Source organism: Miscanthus floridulus, chromosome 8, assembly GCF_019320115.1.
Source record: "Miscanthus floridulus cultivar M001 chromosome 8, ASM1932011v1, whole genome shotgun sequence".
NCBI classification, from domain to species: Eukaryota; Viridiplantae; Streptophyta; class Magnoliopsida; order Poales; family Poaceae; genus Miscanthus; species Miscanthus floridulus.
In genome coordinates this window covers 56,689,300-56,703,744 of record NC_089587.1, presented here as the reverse complement: position 1 = coordinate 56,703,744, position 14,445 = coordinate 56,689,300, and the positions used below count along the sequence as shown (strand labels likewise).

Genomic DNA, 14,445 nt, shown 5'->3' with positions numbered 1-14,445 from the left:
GGAGTAATAACAGCAGGTTAGCTTACGACGGTGTCGATTGCACAGCAAGGGCGCCAAATATTCTGCAAGTAACAGAGACGTGTGAAGGAATATTAATAAAAGAGGAACTGTTGATGGGGTGTCATGGAAGCCCAATGCGGCTTGTTTGGATGGTAAAATATGAGCACGTACCCTTTTCTGCTCCGGAAGCTATAGCGGACGTACGCCTTTTGCGACTTTCAGTGGCAATGAATGACCCTGGGTGTGGCATATCTGTTGCAAACAAAGAACAGAGATTGGTCAGTATGATGACATACGTAGTCTGTGCAGGCATAGATGGACAGATTTTATTGATCATAGGAAGAATCATCATACTGATTATAGAAAAAATATGTAACAGGCCATAGAAGAAGCAGGCGTACAATAGATTCGGCATGGCTTGCGAAAATTGGAAAGTTGACATCAGAGACAGGGAAGTATTAGATATAATATACGTAGCAGTAGGCAACATCAGAGGGGACTAAAGATTAAAATCGGGAATCACCTAGCCGTCGCCGGACCAGGCGTGGTTGTGAGACCGCCATTCTGAAATCAGAAGGTGACATAGAGGAAGCGTCACAATGTAGTTGTCCGCTGGTACGGGCGGCTATATCACGAAGGGAAATTAATGATTGGTTGTGTATATGCCTATGAAGGCAAACACTGAATCAGCAAAGCAAATGGAAGCAGTAGCTTTGACAATGAGCAGGCCTGCACTTGCGGCCTTTAACCATAATCGAAGGAACTACTCCACAGGCAGTGGGAGGGCGACCAGCAGTACAATAAGCAGACTGATAGAGCGCCTGAAATAGAAGCAATTTAGTTCTTTCTCCCTGACGATGAGTAAATGCATCGAATTTATGTGACAACTGTCCTATAACATTTTCTAGAAAAGAAAGATAAATCATTTTATCACCCAGAGGAGGAGATGATCTCTGCACCACTCGAAGTGCAGAAAAGGATAGAACAAAGATAAAAATAAAAATAAAAAAAGAAGTTATCGTCTGCTTTAGTTGCTGTGATTGTTCTGTACATAACTGTGGGGAAGTCATTATATAATATAGTAAAAGTACTGAATAAGTCAGAATATTAATCATGCATTGTTTGAGCAACAGGACCAAGAGACTTTAGCCTTAGGTAAATTAGAATTTTGACCTCATGAACAGGGGAATCCAGAAAAGGTCAACGGGCCTAGTGGCGCTAGTGGCTTGAATAATGCAGGTGACCGGGCCCCACCGGTACACGTGGCTGGACCTCCTTGGGTTGGCGGTCGGGAGGACAGCGTGTTGAATTTCAACAGGTCATTTGTGACAGTCACCACCACACAATATATACATACCGCGTTTTGCATTGCTTGCGTCGAGATTCCACGTACGCAAGCCATCTAATAAAAAACATGATCCACGTAGGCTCGCGATGTGCTGCTGATAACAAACAAACGAACATGCATGTCATCGCAACATTTCTTTTTCTTTCGTTTATTAGCATGCATGTATAGATGCACGCCAAACACATGCATCATATTGTGACGGCATACTTGGAAGAGGATGCCACTTTATAGTAATAATATTTTCTTTTTGCGATTGCACGATACAACGCGGATACTCGTAACGCATGCACACTCAGCCCCATGAGGCATTGCTTTAGCTGGCTTCAAGAGTTTTCATGGAGTTATTAGAGCTACAATTACGTGTACTCGGACCAAGAAGAAAGTGGTTTACTTCTCTCGAAAGGATAAGAAAGTGATTAGGCTAAACTAGAGGTTTAAATCACTTTATTTTAATATTTCAACTTCCAAGTAAAGCTGGAAAATGACAGGCCTGAGATATGAGATAGCACAAGTATGCCCGCAACTATATATGGTGGACGCGTGCTAATAATAACATGGTTGCTTGAGAAGCAAAGATGATGATCATTAATTGTTGTTTGTTGACTAATTAATACTACTGTTGTAAGAACCATGACCCTAGTTGGGACAAAGAGATCGAGAACGAAATGAGTTGGATCTTTCTCATGAATTTTGACTGTGTGACCCTAAATGAGATCGATTTCCGTAGTATAATCATGTAGAGCTCTTCGTTAAGACTTCCAACATCACGAAGATCGAAGTTCGGAATGAAAAGTTATGGCCAAAATATAAAGTAATACTCTGCTAAAAATGTACACGGTGGACTATCCCGCATAGGTTCACCTGGTAGAAAAATGAACATACCGTACCTTCCGGCGTTCACAAGGCTTTACACGTCAGATGGCCCGACGTTCACAAGAAATTTTCAGAAGAGAATATTTTTCCAAAGAGGTTGCAAAAGTGGCTTGTATGCACGATGTAAATCCGGCATTGAAACAAGCCATCATACGGGACCTTGCAGCGTTCACATGAAAGAAAGGGGTCCCAAGGTAGTTCGCGTGGATTGTGCATACCGGATGTTTCTACACTTGTAATGTTTGCTTACGCCAAATCAATCGGTATATGCAACAAAATTTAACCATTGTTGAAACAACAGTTTAAGGGGCTGAGGCTATAAGCCTACAGATATCGTTTTGGAGGCGATGGAGTCCAAGATAAGCTCACATACATTCAGGGCTCGTTCGGTTGGGTCAAATCCAACCAGGACCCTTCCAGCTGATCAAAACTAGTATAAATTAGTGAAGTATTCCCGATAGAAATGATCCAGGGGTCGGTTCCCTGCCAAAAGAACAGGCCCTCAGGGATTATTACAAAGCCACTAATAAAGTGCTATGAGCTAGCATGAACTAATCCTACCCACTGCATGCATTTTAATGATAAGTACAATACAGGAGAACGAAAGATCAAGAAACGTCAGGGAACACCCATTTCGCTCTGATTCAGAAAACGCCAGAGTCTGAGACAAAGTTGCTCTGATTCAAGCGTAAGTTAACAAGAAAAAAAAGTAACTCCGACAAGTGCAGTTAACTAACACTGCAGATGCAAGAAAATAACTGTGATTAGTGTTTCCGCAGGCCTATGATGTATAGAATGTGACATGACTGTATTTTCAGAGCAGCCGTGTATATTTCATCACCCAACACATGCTGCTGGATATCTTGGAATCTCCTCGGCACTCGATCCATTGAAGCCACAGTGAGGCCTCTACCAATCTTGGAAAAATCGCTACATGAAGATGGTGGTTTTCGTGAGATTTGTAAGAAGAAAGTATTGATCAGCATCCAATGTAGTTTTCATCTGGAAAAGTAGTTTTCATGTTAATAGTCTTCCCAGCCTTTGATCTTTCTTCACTTATTAAACCACAGTTTTTATAAAAGCAAATAGGTCGAAGCAACAGTACAAACAAGCAAATAAGCAACAATAGTACAAACTGATAGCCTGTGACAAATGGTTCTGGGAAGAATTTTCCAAATAACCATTCAAGTAACAGCAGTACAAACAGCACATTTATAGATGGCCCAAACATCTCCAGGTGCTAAACTGAATCTTGCAGCTAGTCATTGGAAGCTTTCTTAGTAAGCTCGACGTAAAGCAACAAGGAGACCCTTGAATTCTTGATGGGATGTGCGAGGGTCTACTCAGGAAAGCTGGTCTATTGCCTTCCCAATACTGTAGACCTGTTCAGATGTAGCCCAGACCATGTGCGACTTGGATCAACTTATGATCCATAAGTTCCAGCACTCCAGACAAGAAGTGAAGCTTAACCAGAAGAAACATTGCAGTTCCAAAAAACCACCCGGAACATAACCATCCAACGAGAAAACTAGATCTCATGGTATAGACGCACGGTATAGTAGTACCAATAATACCTTCACGATCTTATCATCATCAGTTACTATGTTACTCTGAACGGCCACCATGCGGTGAACCACTTAGCAAGTCGCAGCACAGTTCAGTCCTTAGTTCTAGTATCATACATAAACAACTCTCACTGCAATTAGCAGCTCAAGAAAAATAAGTTTGCTCTCAGAGTTCATCAACCATACAAAAACATTAGCAAAAAAAAAAGGAAACGAAAAGCGAGGCACGACAAGCTCGATCTTCCCATGTAGCCATCACCGGTCCTCCAGCGCCCTCAACGAGTGCTCTCATCATCCTTGTCATTACCTTGGCCTGTGGACGATGGGGAGTAGCCCGGTGCAGTTGGGGAGTAGCTTCCACTAGGGCTGCAGTGTGCAAAATGAGATTTGTCAGAACACAAAACGATGTCTTGCATGAAAGGTAGATATCTGTCTGACACTACAATGACTTGCCTGTAATTTGGAGAGGTTGGGCTATAATCCGGGCTAGGTCCTCCAGAGGTGTTGAACGGGCTGCATTAATTGGGTAATGTGTAAGACAGACGATGGCAAGCAGAATAATAGTATCCAAGCATATATATGTATGAAGATGCACCAAAGGCAATGGGATCTGAATGTGCACCTTGTTGGGCTGTACGATGGACTTGGTTGTGAATATGATGGTGATGTAGGAGAGTATGTCGGTGACGTTGGACTGTCATAACAGAAACAGTAATTCAATGCAGATATGTATGGACAGAGTACCCTTTGAGGCAATAATACTAAGAATACAGATCTTCGTATAATTATGCGCACCTGTAGCTTGGAGAAGTCTGACTATATGGAGTCATCCTGGGGCTGCTTGGAGAGTATGCGTGCGAAGGGCTGTACTTGGCTGATGAAGGATTGTAGCTCGGAGAAGTAGGACTGTAGCTCGGAGAAGTAGGACTGTAGCTTGGTGATGTTGGGCTGTATCCTGGCGAAGTTGGGCTGTATGCAGGTGATGTCGGGCTGTACGAGGGGGAGGTAGGGCCATATGAGGGGGAAGTAGGACTGTATGAGGGGGAGGTAGGGCTGTATGACGGGGATGTTGGGCTGTATGATGGTGATGTAGGGCTATAAGATGGCGAAGTTGGACTGTAAGATGGTGATGTGGGGCTGTATGCGGGAGATGTAGGGCTATATGCTGGTGAGGTTGGACTATAAACTGGTGAGGTGGGGCTGTAGCTTGGTGATGTAGGACTATAGCTAGGAGATGTAGGGCTGTAGCTTGGTGATGTAGGACTGTAGCTACGAGATGTTGGGCTGTAACTCGGAGATGTGGGTGAGTATGATGGACTGGTAGGCGAGTAAGTCGGACTTGTTGGGGAGTAATTTGGGCTTGTGGGACTGTAGGTGGGAGAGCCAGGTGTATATGATGGTGAGGTGGGACTATAGCTTGGCGATGCAGGGCTGTATGATGGAGAAAGAGGGCTATATCCTTTCTCTGGGGTGAAAACTGGAGAAGATGGACTGTATCCCCCTGACGATGGAGAGTAACCACCTGGTGAAGGGAATGGTGAGAATGCCATGTGCCCAACATATGGTGAGAACGAAGCATCTGCATTAATGGGGGAAGCCCTGATATTTGGACTCAGCAGATAACTTGGGGACATCATTCCTTCATGGTAAGGTGTCCCGGAGATGGGTGATCGTGCTGGTGTCATGCCGAAGTCTAGGCCTTCCACATAGCTTGGAAGTTGAAGTTCAATTGCCTGCTGCAACATCTGGTCATTAAGATATAGTGCACAGCCTCCAGTACCAATAGGAGCAAGCTGACCAAGCATTATGTTTTCAGTGACACCTCTCAGGTGGTCAGATTCAGCATATACAGCAGCATCAAGTAAGATGTCAACAGTCTCTTCAAAGGAACATCTCATAAGAGGCCCAGTGTCATTGCGGTTGATACCGTGCCTTGTAATCGCCATTAAGTGACCTCTGTATGTCATTGTATCACAAAGAATGGCCAGATGCCTGTAGTTCACATAGGATCCATCGAAAGATATCACCACCCGAAGCTCATCCAAGAGAGAACGACGAACAGCCTCAATTCCAAGTACCTCAATCACTTCAATCAGATGGTTACTTGTTGTCCTTGTAGCATCAACATCCTCATGACACATGACAGCTAAGAGATTCACACCTTCTGTATCAAGCATCCATTCATTAGCTGCTTTGAAACCTTCGTCTTGATAAAAAGTATTGACCTTCCCTTCTTTGATGAACACTTTGTTGATATCTGGAATGCCTCGAAGTGCCATCTCTGTCAACATATTACCCTCTATCTTTTTTAGGAAGACATCATCCTCAGCAGACTCATCTTGTATTTCTCCTTTTGGAGCTTCATCATTTGTGATGCGGATACGGAGGATGAGCTTATCCGCATTATCATCATTAAAAATGCATGATAAGTCATCATCAAACTCACGGTTAATCTTGTCAGCAATATCAGCCATGCTCAACTTCTTATCAACCATCATCTCACGGTTAAGCTCAATACGCAGCAGCCAAGGAGAAATTTTATCCGGGTCAATATCCTCATCAGGCATTTCGTAATAGGACTGAACAAACTCTGCGTCCTCTTCAATGATGGTTCCTAGAGGATCAGGATCATACCATATCTCTGTGGCGTGGGTAACACTACGCAGTGTGGTGTACTCCAAAGCACACTGGACATTCTTAGCCAATTCTTTCTTCTGGTTCACCTCAGGCTTCAGGTAAACAGACAAAGATGGAGTCTTTATCTTCTTGGCAACATTAATGATCTCCCTCAACCTGGGAACTCCAAGGGTGACATTCTTGGCACTGACACCAGCATAATGGAAGGTATTCAGGGTCATCTGTGTTGCTGGTTCTCCAATTGATTGTGCAGCCACACATCCAATCATCTCACCAGGGGCCACCAAAGACTGAAGAAACCTCGATTCAATCTCACCGATAACCCATTCAAAAGCTTCCTTTGTAAGCCTGTATTCCTTCAAGACCCTCTTGCTAGCAAACGTGCTACGAAGCAGGATATTAAAGAACAAGGTTGCATTCTTCTGAGCCTCAATGCTCAAAGGATCATCACCAGGTACAACCTTAAGTCTTTCTTGCAGTTTATCTACCGCTTCCACAATTTCCATCGGGTGCATGTCAGAAGGTCTTCTAAAATCAATCCTGAATGTCTTCTGAGCATTCCAGATGAGCCGCTTGAGGTTCACAGGCATAGGCCACGAATTGTCACCAGTTGTGGTGATCTCAGTCCCAAGCTGGTACCGATCAGCTTCTAGCTTTTGAACCTCTGCCTCAAACACATTTCTGAATTCACGTATGGTCTTCAAATCGTCAACATGTTCAGGTAGCATGTAGTTAGGTCTCCAGTTCTCATCATCCAGCTCATAACGGAATAAATTATCGAACTCAGGCTTCTTCATCTTCAATGAGTCCAATTTTTGAAACTCAATCCAAACAGCATCCATGCCATCTTCTCCATACAAGAACTGAATGACATCTCCCAGAGAATTTCTTACAGTACCATCATATTTCACCATGATGTCCTCCATAGCTTTCACAAGTCTCCTCTGGATATACCCAGTCTCAGAGGTCTTCACAGCAGTATCTATAAGACCTTCTCTACCACCCATAGCATGAAAGAAAAATTCTTGTGGTGTCAGACCTCGGAGGTAAGAATTTTCCACAAATCCACGACTTTCAGGACCACAGTCATCTTTTGTGAAATGTGGCAATGTCCGATCAATGAAACCAAAAGGGATCCGCTTGCCCTCAACATTCTGCTGTCCCACACAAGCAGTCATTTGAGAAATGTTAATGAAACTTCCTTTTGAGCCTGCAGTGACCATAGCCTTCAAATTGTTGCTTTCAGACAAGCTCTTCTGAGCACTGCTCCCAGCATCATCACGAGCTTTGTTAAGAACCTGAACAGAAAGGGATTGTATTGAGGTTAAAACAGCTCAACCTAAACGCTGAACACTCCTCTGAATGACATAAACAAAGGCTATATATATATATATATATAATAATGAAAGCAAAACAGAAGCAATCAGTACCTGGTTCACTCTGTTTTCAAATGATTCCATCATGGTGCGTCCTGGCTCAGCTTCCAACTGCTTCTCATGTGCTTTTTTAATAAGCCCCTTCACAGCATCCTTAGCATCAGAAATTGTTTTATTAATTGATTCCATGGTGGCAGCATCTGCAATGGTATCCCCAATTCCAATACTGAAACCATTTTGAAGAAGCCAGTAGTTTACAAGCCACTGCGTATGTCCTAAGAACTTCCTGGCTGCATCTGGACCAACCTCTTCCCTGAAAAGAACAGGTTAAAATGTGATTTGCTTAGAAAATGGAAATGGGCAATATTTCTTATTGTCACGCAATTTTCAACAAGTAAAATTCAGATTAGGCATAATTACCAAATGACATGGATAAGACTTCCAGAGCCTGTTCCAAGACTCTTCTTGCAAAGTGTACCAGACAGAAGCTCTCCCTTCTCAATCCTGACCATAGTATCACCAGGAGTAATAAATCCCTTTTCTTCTTCCGAATGCCATGCTGAAAACCGTATTAAATTTATTTGCTTGGGTATAATTAAGTTAAAAACTTGTTTCCCAGTCCAAATAGGCCTAGGTTTCAAAATGGCAGGTGCAGGAATCTTTCCGTCGAAGTCTTGCCACCACATCAAGATGTTCATAAATACATCCTGGAATGAAATTTAAATGAGCCACAAAACTGAACAGAATACAATTGGAAAGGACAAGTGAAATTTCTCTTTATTAACCTTTTCAATTAGAGTGTCCCTTTTAGTAATTTTGCGACAGCCAAGCAGTGTGTCTTGGACAATGCCCATGACAGGCCTATTTGATTGTGGAGAGACAATGCATTTTGGCACCATCATTAACTCCAGAACTTCTGCCCTGGTCTCAAATGACTGGGGGACATGCATATTCATCTCGTCACCGTCAAAGTCAGCATTGTATGGTGAAGTGACAGACAAGTTCAACCGGAAAGTTGAGTAGGGCATAATTTTGATGCGATGCCCCATGATAGACATTTTATGAAGACTTGGTTGCCGGTTGAAAAGAACAAAATCCCCATCATTGAGATGCCTCTCCACCTGATGAAATCCGGCACAAAATGAGTCAAAACATAAAACAATTTTACAATGAGAATGTTTAGAAAAGCAGCAGCTTCTATAGTCATGGGGAGGTTGATACTCACCTTGTAACCAAGCTCCAGATGCTGGTCGCTGCTTTTCTTCACATATCGAAGATCAAGCCTCTGACCATCTTCCCTGATAATGTACTTTGCACCGGTCTTCCCTGGGGGAGGGTGAGGCCCATATTCGACAAGTTCCTTCAACCTGAAATTATTGGATTTAGCTGCAAATGATCAGCAAAAGCACAGTAATTAAGTAACATTTGTCAATAAAAACAAAATGGTTCACCTCTCAATATTATATGGAGTAACAGTTTCAGGATATGTCAGGTTCAAAGCAATACTCCATGGTACTCCCAACTCATCAATGTTTATGTTTGGATCCGGTGTTATCACAGTTCTGGCCGAGAAATCAACACGCTTGCCCATCAAGTTCCCTCTAATCCGGCCTTCTTTAGCTTTCAGCCTGCTGCAAATTGATTTAATAGGCCTTCCAGAACGCTGTGTGGCCTGAGCATTTCAACAACAAAAAAAAAATCATGAAAACTATTCTGATATCCATAGGTTTTATACATGCAAAGTAACATTCTAAACCACTCACCCTGGGTTGGCCAGGAAGATCATTATCGAAGTATGTTGCAATATGAAATTGCAACAACTGAGCAAACTCTGTTATAATGTGAGCTGGAGCGCCATTCCTCTCTTGCTTCCTCAAGTTCTCATTATGCCGTATTATCATAGCTAATTGATGAGTCAAATCATCCTGTACAAACAGCACAAAAGCAAAGAAAAATCACAGTGAGGAGCTGCGAAATAATACCTCCTTTACAACAGGGACTGAAGTAGTAGCCCTCAAACATAGAACAAGGTTGCACTTATCCATCCATGCAACAACAATTATACACATAATAACTACTCCCTCCGACCCAAAATAAATAACTTTCTGAGGTTTAAAATTTGTCCCAAAAAATAGCATTCTAAAAAAAACATGGGACATTGACTCCTAATGCGGAAGCTAATCACGGGTGCATGCAAATGATAACTACCAAATTCAGGAGATATCCTATGGGGAAGGAAAGGAGATGAGGATACATGTGTCTTTTGCCAGCATTCTTAATCTGTCTGAAAATTTCTACAAAGTTATTTATTTTGGGACGGAGGGAGTATATTGGTATTAGGCTTACCTCACTTCTGGAAGAAGTGTCCATCATGACAGATGGTCTAACAGGGGGTGGAGGGACTGGAAGCACTTGAAGTATCATCCAATCAGGGCGGGCAAATTTGGGATTCAGGCCCAACAGAAGACAGTCCTCATCACTTATACGCTTCAGAACATTAAGGACCTGGTCAAACAAGCCATGTAAGAAACCAATTACAAGAAGTAGCATAACTTGCTCAACTGAATAGAGATTATAGAAATACCCTCTCGGCTGAGAGGATTTGCTTGCGTTCCACTGGCTCAGGGAGTTGATCCTGATCATCATTTTTCTTCTTTGGAGCTTTAAACTCTGCAACCATCTTCATACCATCGACTGTAATATTGGGCTGCTGAGCACCACAGCCACCTCTTTTCTTAACAGGCTCGTCAGTATCCTGCTCCTGAACATCAAGGTCATCGCCACCTGCACAGACTTTTTTGCTCTTGCAAGCATCATATATTCTCTTCAATCTATTCTTTGGATTCCTGATTTTTAGAGCCTGCTTAAATTTGGTTTCATCCTGCATGATAAAAAATGGATAAATGGTGATTAAAATGTGAAGTTAATTTGGTTTCGAAACACAAATGCTAAAGCATCTAATTAAGTGGTCAAATGTCTGAACACTTGAACCAGAGCTCATGAAAAAGACTCAAAACTTAGTGTTTGATCGGTTCTACTGTCCTGATCACTATAGGAATAATGCAATGAATACAAAATATACACACATAAGCTTATAAGCTTCATCAAACATGTTAGAACAAACCATGAAGACATATTAGGTCATAGAATGGTCAAGGAAAAGTAAAATAATCACAGTTTACATGCTATAATTGATACCTAAAAAAGTTAATGGCTAGTGAGAAAACATGCTAACGATGAACAACACCAGGTAGAGTAAAATGAGGCAACAATACTTTTCATATGTATTGAAGGGTGAGAACACACAAGGAGTCTTCCATTTTCAGTTTACCATGCCTCAATTTAAAATGACAAGTCCTTCCAGTATAGCAAGATGTACACACATATCAAGCAACAACGAGCCCAAGGGGTACCTCATCAGCGAGGATCTTGGAGCAGTTAAAGCAGACGCAGCGCATGATAGAGAGCACAGTCTTAATGAATCCAATGTGGAACATCGGCTTGGCAAGCTCAAGGTGTCCAAAGTGGCCTGGGCACTCTGCCATCCCTGCCATGCATGTCTCGCACTTAATTTTCCGGTCAATAGTCCCCAATCGAGGGTCACTAAGCCCACCAGGCTTCGGTTTTCCCCTCTCCATGGTCTCTGCGTGTTCTATTTGAACCACCGACATTTGTCTCTACACAAAAGCAGAAAGAAATCAATAGTCATTAGTTTCTATCCCCAGAAACCTGTACCTCACTCACCGCATACAAACAAAGCAGAATAACCTTTTAATGAAGCGTTACTATTCAGCACAATAAATTATACGGTTAAACAAACTCAGGAGTAACGTCGTCTTGTTACTAACTGACATGGAATTTCCGTTATGTTCGTACGGAACACACAAATGTTTCAGTTGAAGTTGAACTCGACAGAATCAGAATTATACTACATGAAACAGATTAGGTCACTTAACAAGAACATACAGATGTGCCCAGACCGTAAGGCACACAACAACCAGGTTGAAGCTCTATCATGGACTGTGTGAATCACAACATCACATTAATTCATCATATCACTCGAAACCTATGTACAAAGTAATTGCCAAGTTCAAATTGAACCATGCATTTTCTCTCTGTGTAATACTTTCCATACTTCCAGCAGCGTATATACATAGTTCCAGGTTTCAAGCAGCAATACATTTTGTTTTTTTCCTAATGATGCTAGAATTTTATGGGACGAAGGTCTGTACGGTTGTACTAAACTCGAATTGCTTGAATTCACCCAGACCAACCCAGGCATGCCGATAGTGAAGCTCAAACCACTCAAACCCGGCACTAATTACACAAAATCGTGCCCTGAACCTGAACTAGAATCCTGACATCAGAACCGAGTTGGTACTGGTAAACTAGCAAACAGCCATAGCCATAGTCAAGCTAGTAGCTACACTACGGCCGCCCACTCAACTCGACCCTCGACCCGCTCGAAGGACAAAAGCAAACAGAGCCGGGGAGGGGAGGGGAGGGGGGGCGAGAGGGGTATTACGATCTCGTCGGGGCTGAGGATGCCGAACTGCACGAGCTGGACCTTGGCCACCTCGGCCGGCGAGTACGGGAACCTCGCGTCCATCTCGGCTGCACCCGGCGGCGGCGGCGCCGCCCACCACCACCACCTAGGGTTTCAGATCGCTGCGCGCTGCGCCGCCCCGCCACCAGCGCCCCCGCGGCACGAAGGCTCGGCCCCGCTCGCTGTGTCGAGCTAGTGTGTTTTTGGCGGCCTCGCCCGGTTGAATCGAATGGATCGGCCCCGTGCCGACAGATCCGCGCGCCCCGCCTCCGCGTGTTGGAAGGGGAAAGGGAATCCTGAGGGTGCCTCTGAGGAAAGGACACGGAGAGGAGGGGGTAGGGGTGTATTTATAGACGTAGCGTGCGCCGTGGGGGCTATCCTGCGCTGGCTTGGCTGGCGGGCGCGTGGACGCATGGGGCCGGTGTATGGTGGTACACGTAGAGGCAGTGGGCGAGGATGTGTTGGTGTATGTGGACTGGGTGCGGGGGTACGGCGCGGGCGGGATGCGGAACCGACTATGGACCGGGCAGGTGGGACGTTGGATGGGGGACGGACGGTGGAGCAGGGTAGAGTACTGCCTATTGTGCGCAGTCAACGCGGAGGCAAAGCTGACTGTTGTGGGCTTGCTCGGTGGACAGAAACATCGTGAGTTGGGCTGGGCAGCTTTAGGCCCCGTTTGGGACGGCTTGCGCCGGCTTCGACTTTTCTGACAGCGACACTGTAGCGCAATGACGTTTTCTCTCTCCTTCTTTCGTTTCTTACTGTATCACGCGTGCTGTAGCACTCAGGGAAAAGCCAGAAAAAAATGTCTTCTCCGCCTTCGATGAACAGTGCCACTGAACCGGCTTCGCGCTACGGTGTTGCTGCAGTGTTTTTGCCAGAAAAGCTGGAGTCGGCGCGAACCATGCCAAACAGGGCCTTAGTCTGCCCTCGTCAAGCTAAATCCTAACTGTTTGGTTATCTATACTATGAACTTGTTTAGTTCCCAAAAACTTTTCTAAAAAGAGATATAGTAGCCATTACATCGAATCTTGCGATACGTGCATTGAGCATTAAATGTAGACGAAAAAAAACTAATTGCACAGTTTGGTTGAAAATTGCGAGACGAACGTTTTGAGCCTAATTAGTCCATGATTGAACAATAATTGCAAAATAAAAACGAAAGTGTTACAGTAGCCACATTTCCAAAATTCGCGAACTAAACACAGCATATATTAGCCTAGATAGGCTTAGGGTGTGTTTGGTTGCCTAATTTATTTTGATATAGTCATGTCTTTACTGAATTGTTAAGGTTACCACTTTGAGGCATTTGGATGCAGTCGACTTCAATCCAATCCTACAGGTCGCAGAGGAACGGAATGTGTTGGATATAATATGGGCTTGGCCCATATAATATTTAATGGATCAAATAAAACCATATGGTACGTAATATTAAGTGTTGCATGGTTTAATACCATACAGAATTTTGACTGAACGCTGACTCAGCTTATATGGTTGGAAATTATTCATCTAAATTGAGAAGCTGAGAAAATGACAAAGGCGTGCCACACGCGCGCGCGCCCCGCCGGCCGGGCCGGGCGGGCATGGCTCGTCTTTTGCCACTTAAATCCCACATGACAACGGGAGTTACTCCTCTTGATGGTGGAGGCAAACTGATTGTGGCAGTTACTGTCTCTTCCGTCTCCTGGGATTCTCCGCTGCCTCTCTTCTCCCCTCCCTGTCCATATATCCGAGTCCTCCGTCAGTCCATTCTGTGGGTGCGCGGCGATTTGGTTTTTGGGGAGCGATCCACGACTGCTCGTCCAGATCCCCGCAAGCTGTCTTCTTCCTGGTTTTTGGGGAGCGATCCACGACTGCTCGTCCAGATCCCCGCAAGCTGTCTTCTTCCTGGTGATCCGTTAGTGGGACTGCACTGCGAATCTTCCTGCATCGACTGTGGTCGACTAGTGCGAATGGAGCCTCCGATGCCACTGCGAACATCTTCCTGCATATCTTCCTGCATCGACTGTGGTTCGGACTTCGAGCAACGCATTATGTCGACTAGTGCGAATGGAGCCTCCGATGCCCTCGGCATGGGACCCTCCGCTGGGTACAGTCTAA

The 14,445-nt window shown here is 44.2% G+C and overlaps 1 protein-coding gene across 2 annotated transcripts; it reads right to left on the bottom strand.

Annotated features, from left to right (window-relative positions):
* Positions 1-3,777: 3,777 nt before the first annotated feature.
* LOC136476440 (DNA-directed RNA polymerase II subunit RPB1-like) lies at positions 3,778-12,658 on the bottom strand. Of its 2 annotated transcripts, XM_066474266.1 has the most exons (14): positions 12,325-12,658; positions 11,213-11,476; positions 10,384-10,680; positions 10,146-10,304; positions 9,563-9,724; positions 9,251-9,471; positions 9,025-9,166; positions 8,585-8,920; positions 8,220-8,506; positions 7,854-8,112; positions 4,582-7,721; positions 4,409-4,480; positions 4,240-4,299; positions 3,778-4,152 (listed from the first exon to the last, which is right to left on the bottom strand). In XM_066474266.1, the coding sequence occupies exons 1-14, from the start codon at positions 12,406-12,408 to the stop codon at positions 4,062-4,064; spliced, it is 5,574 nt and encodes a 1,857-aa protein (XP_066330363.1). In that variant the 5' UTR covers positions 12,409-12,658; the 3' UTR covers positions 3,778-4,061. The 2 variants fall into 2 exon arrangements, with proteins under 2 accessions (XP_066330363.1, XP_066330364.1); XM_066474267.1 differs by lacking the exons at positions 11,213-11,476; positions 12,325-12,658 and adding an exon at positions 11,075-11,212.
* Positions 12,659-14,445: the final 1,787 nt, after the last annotated feature.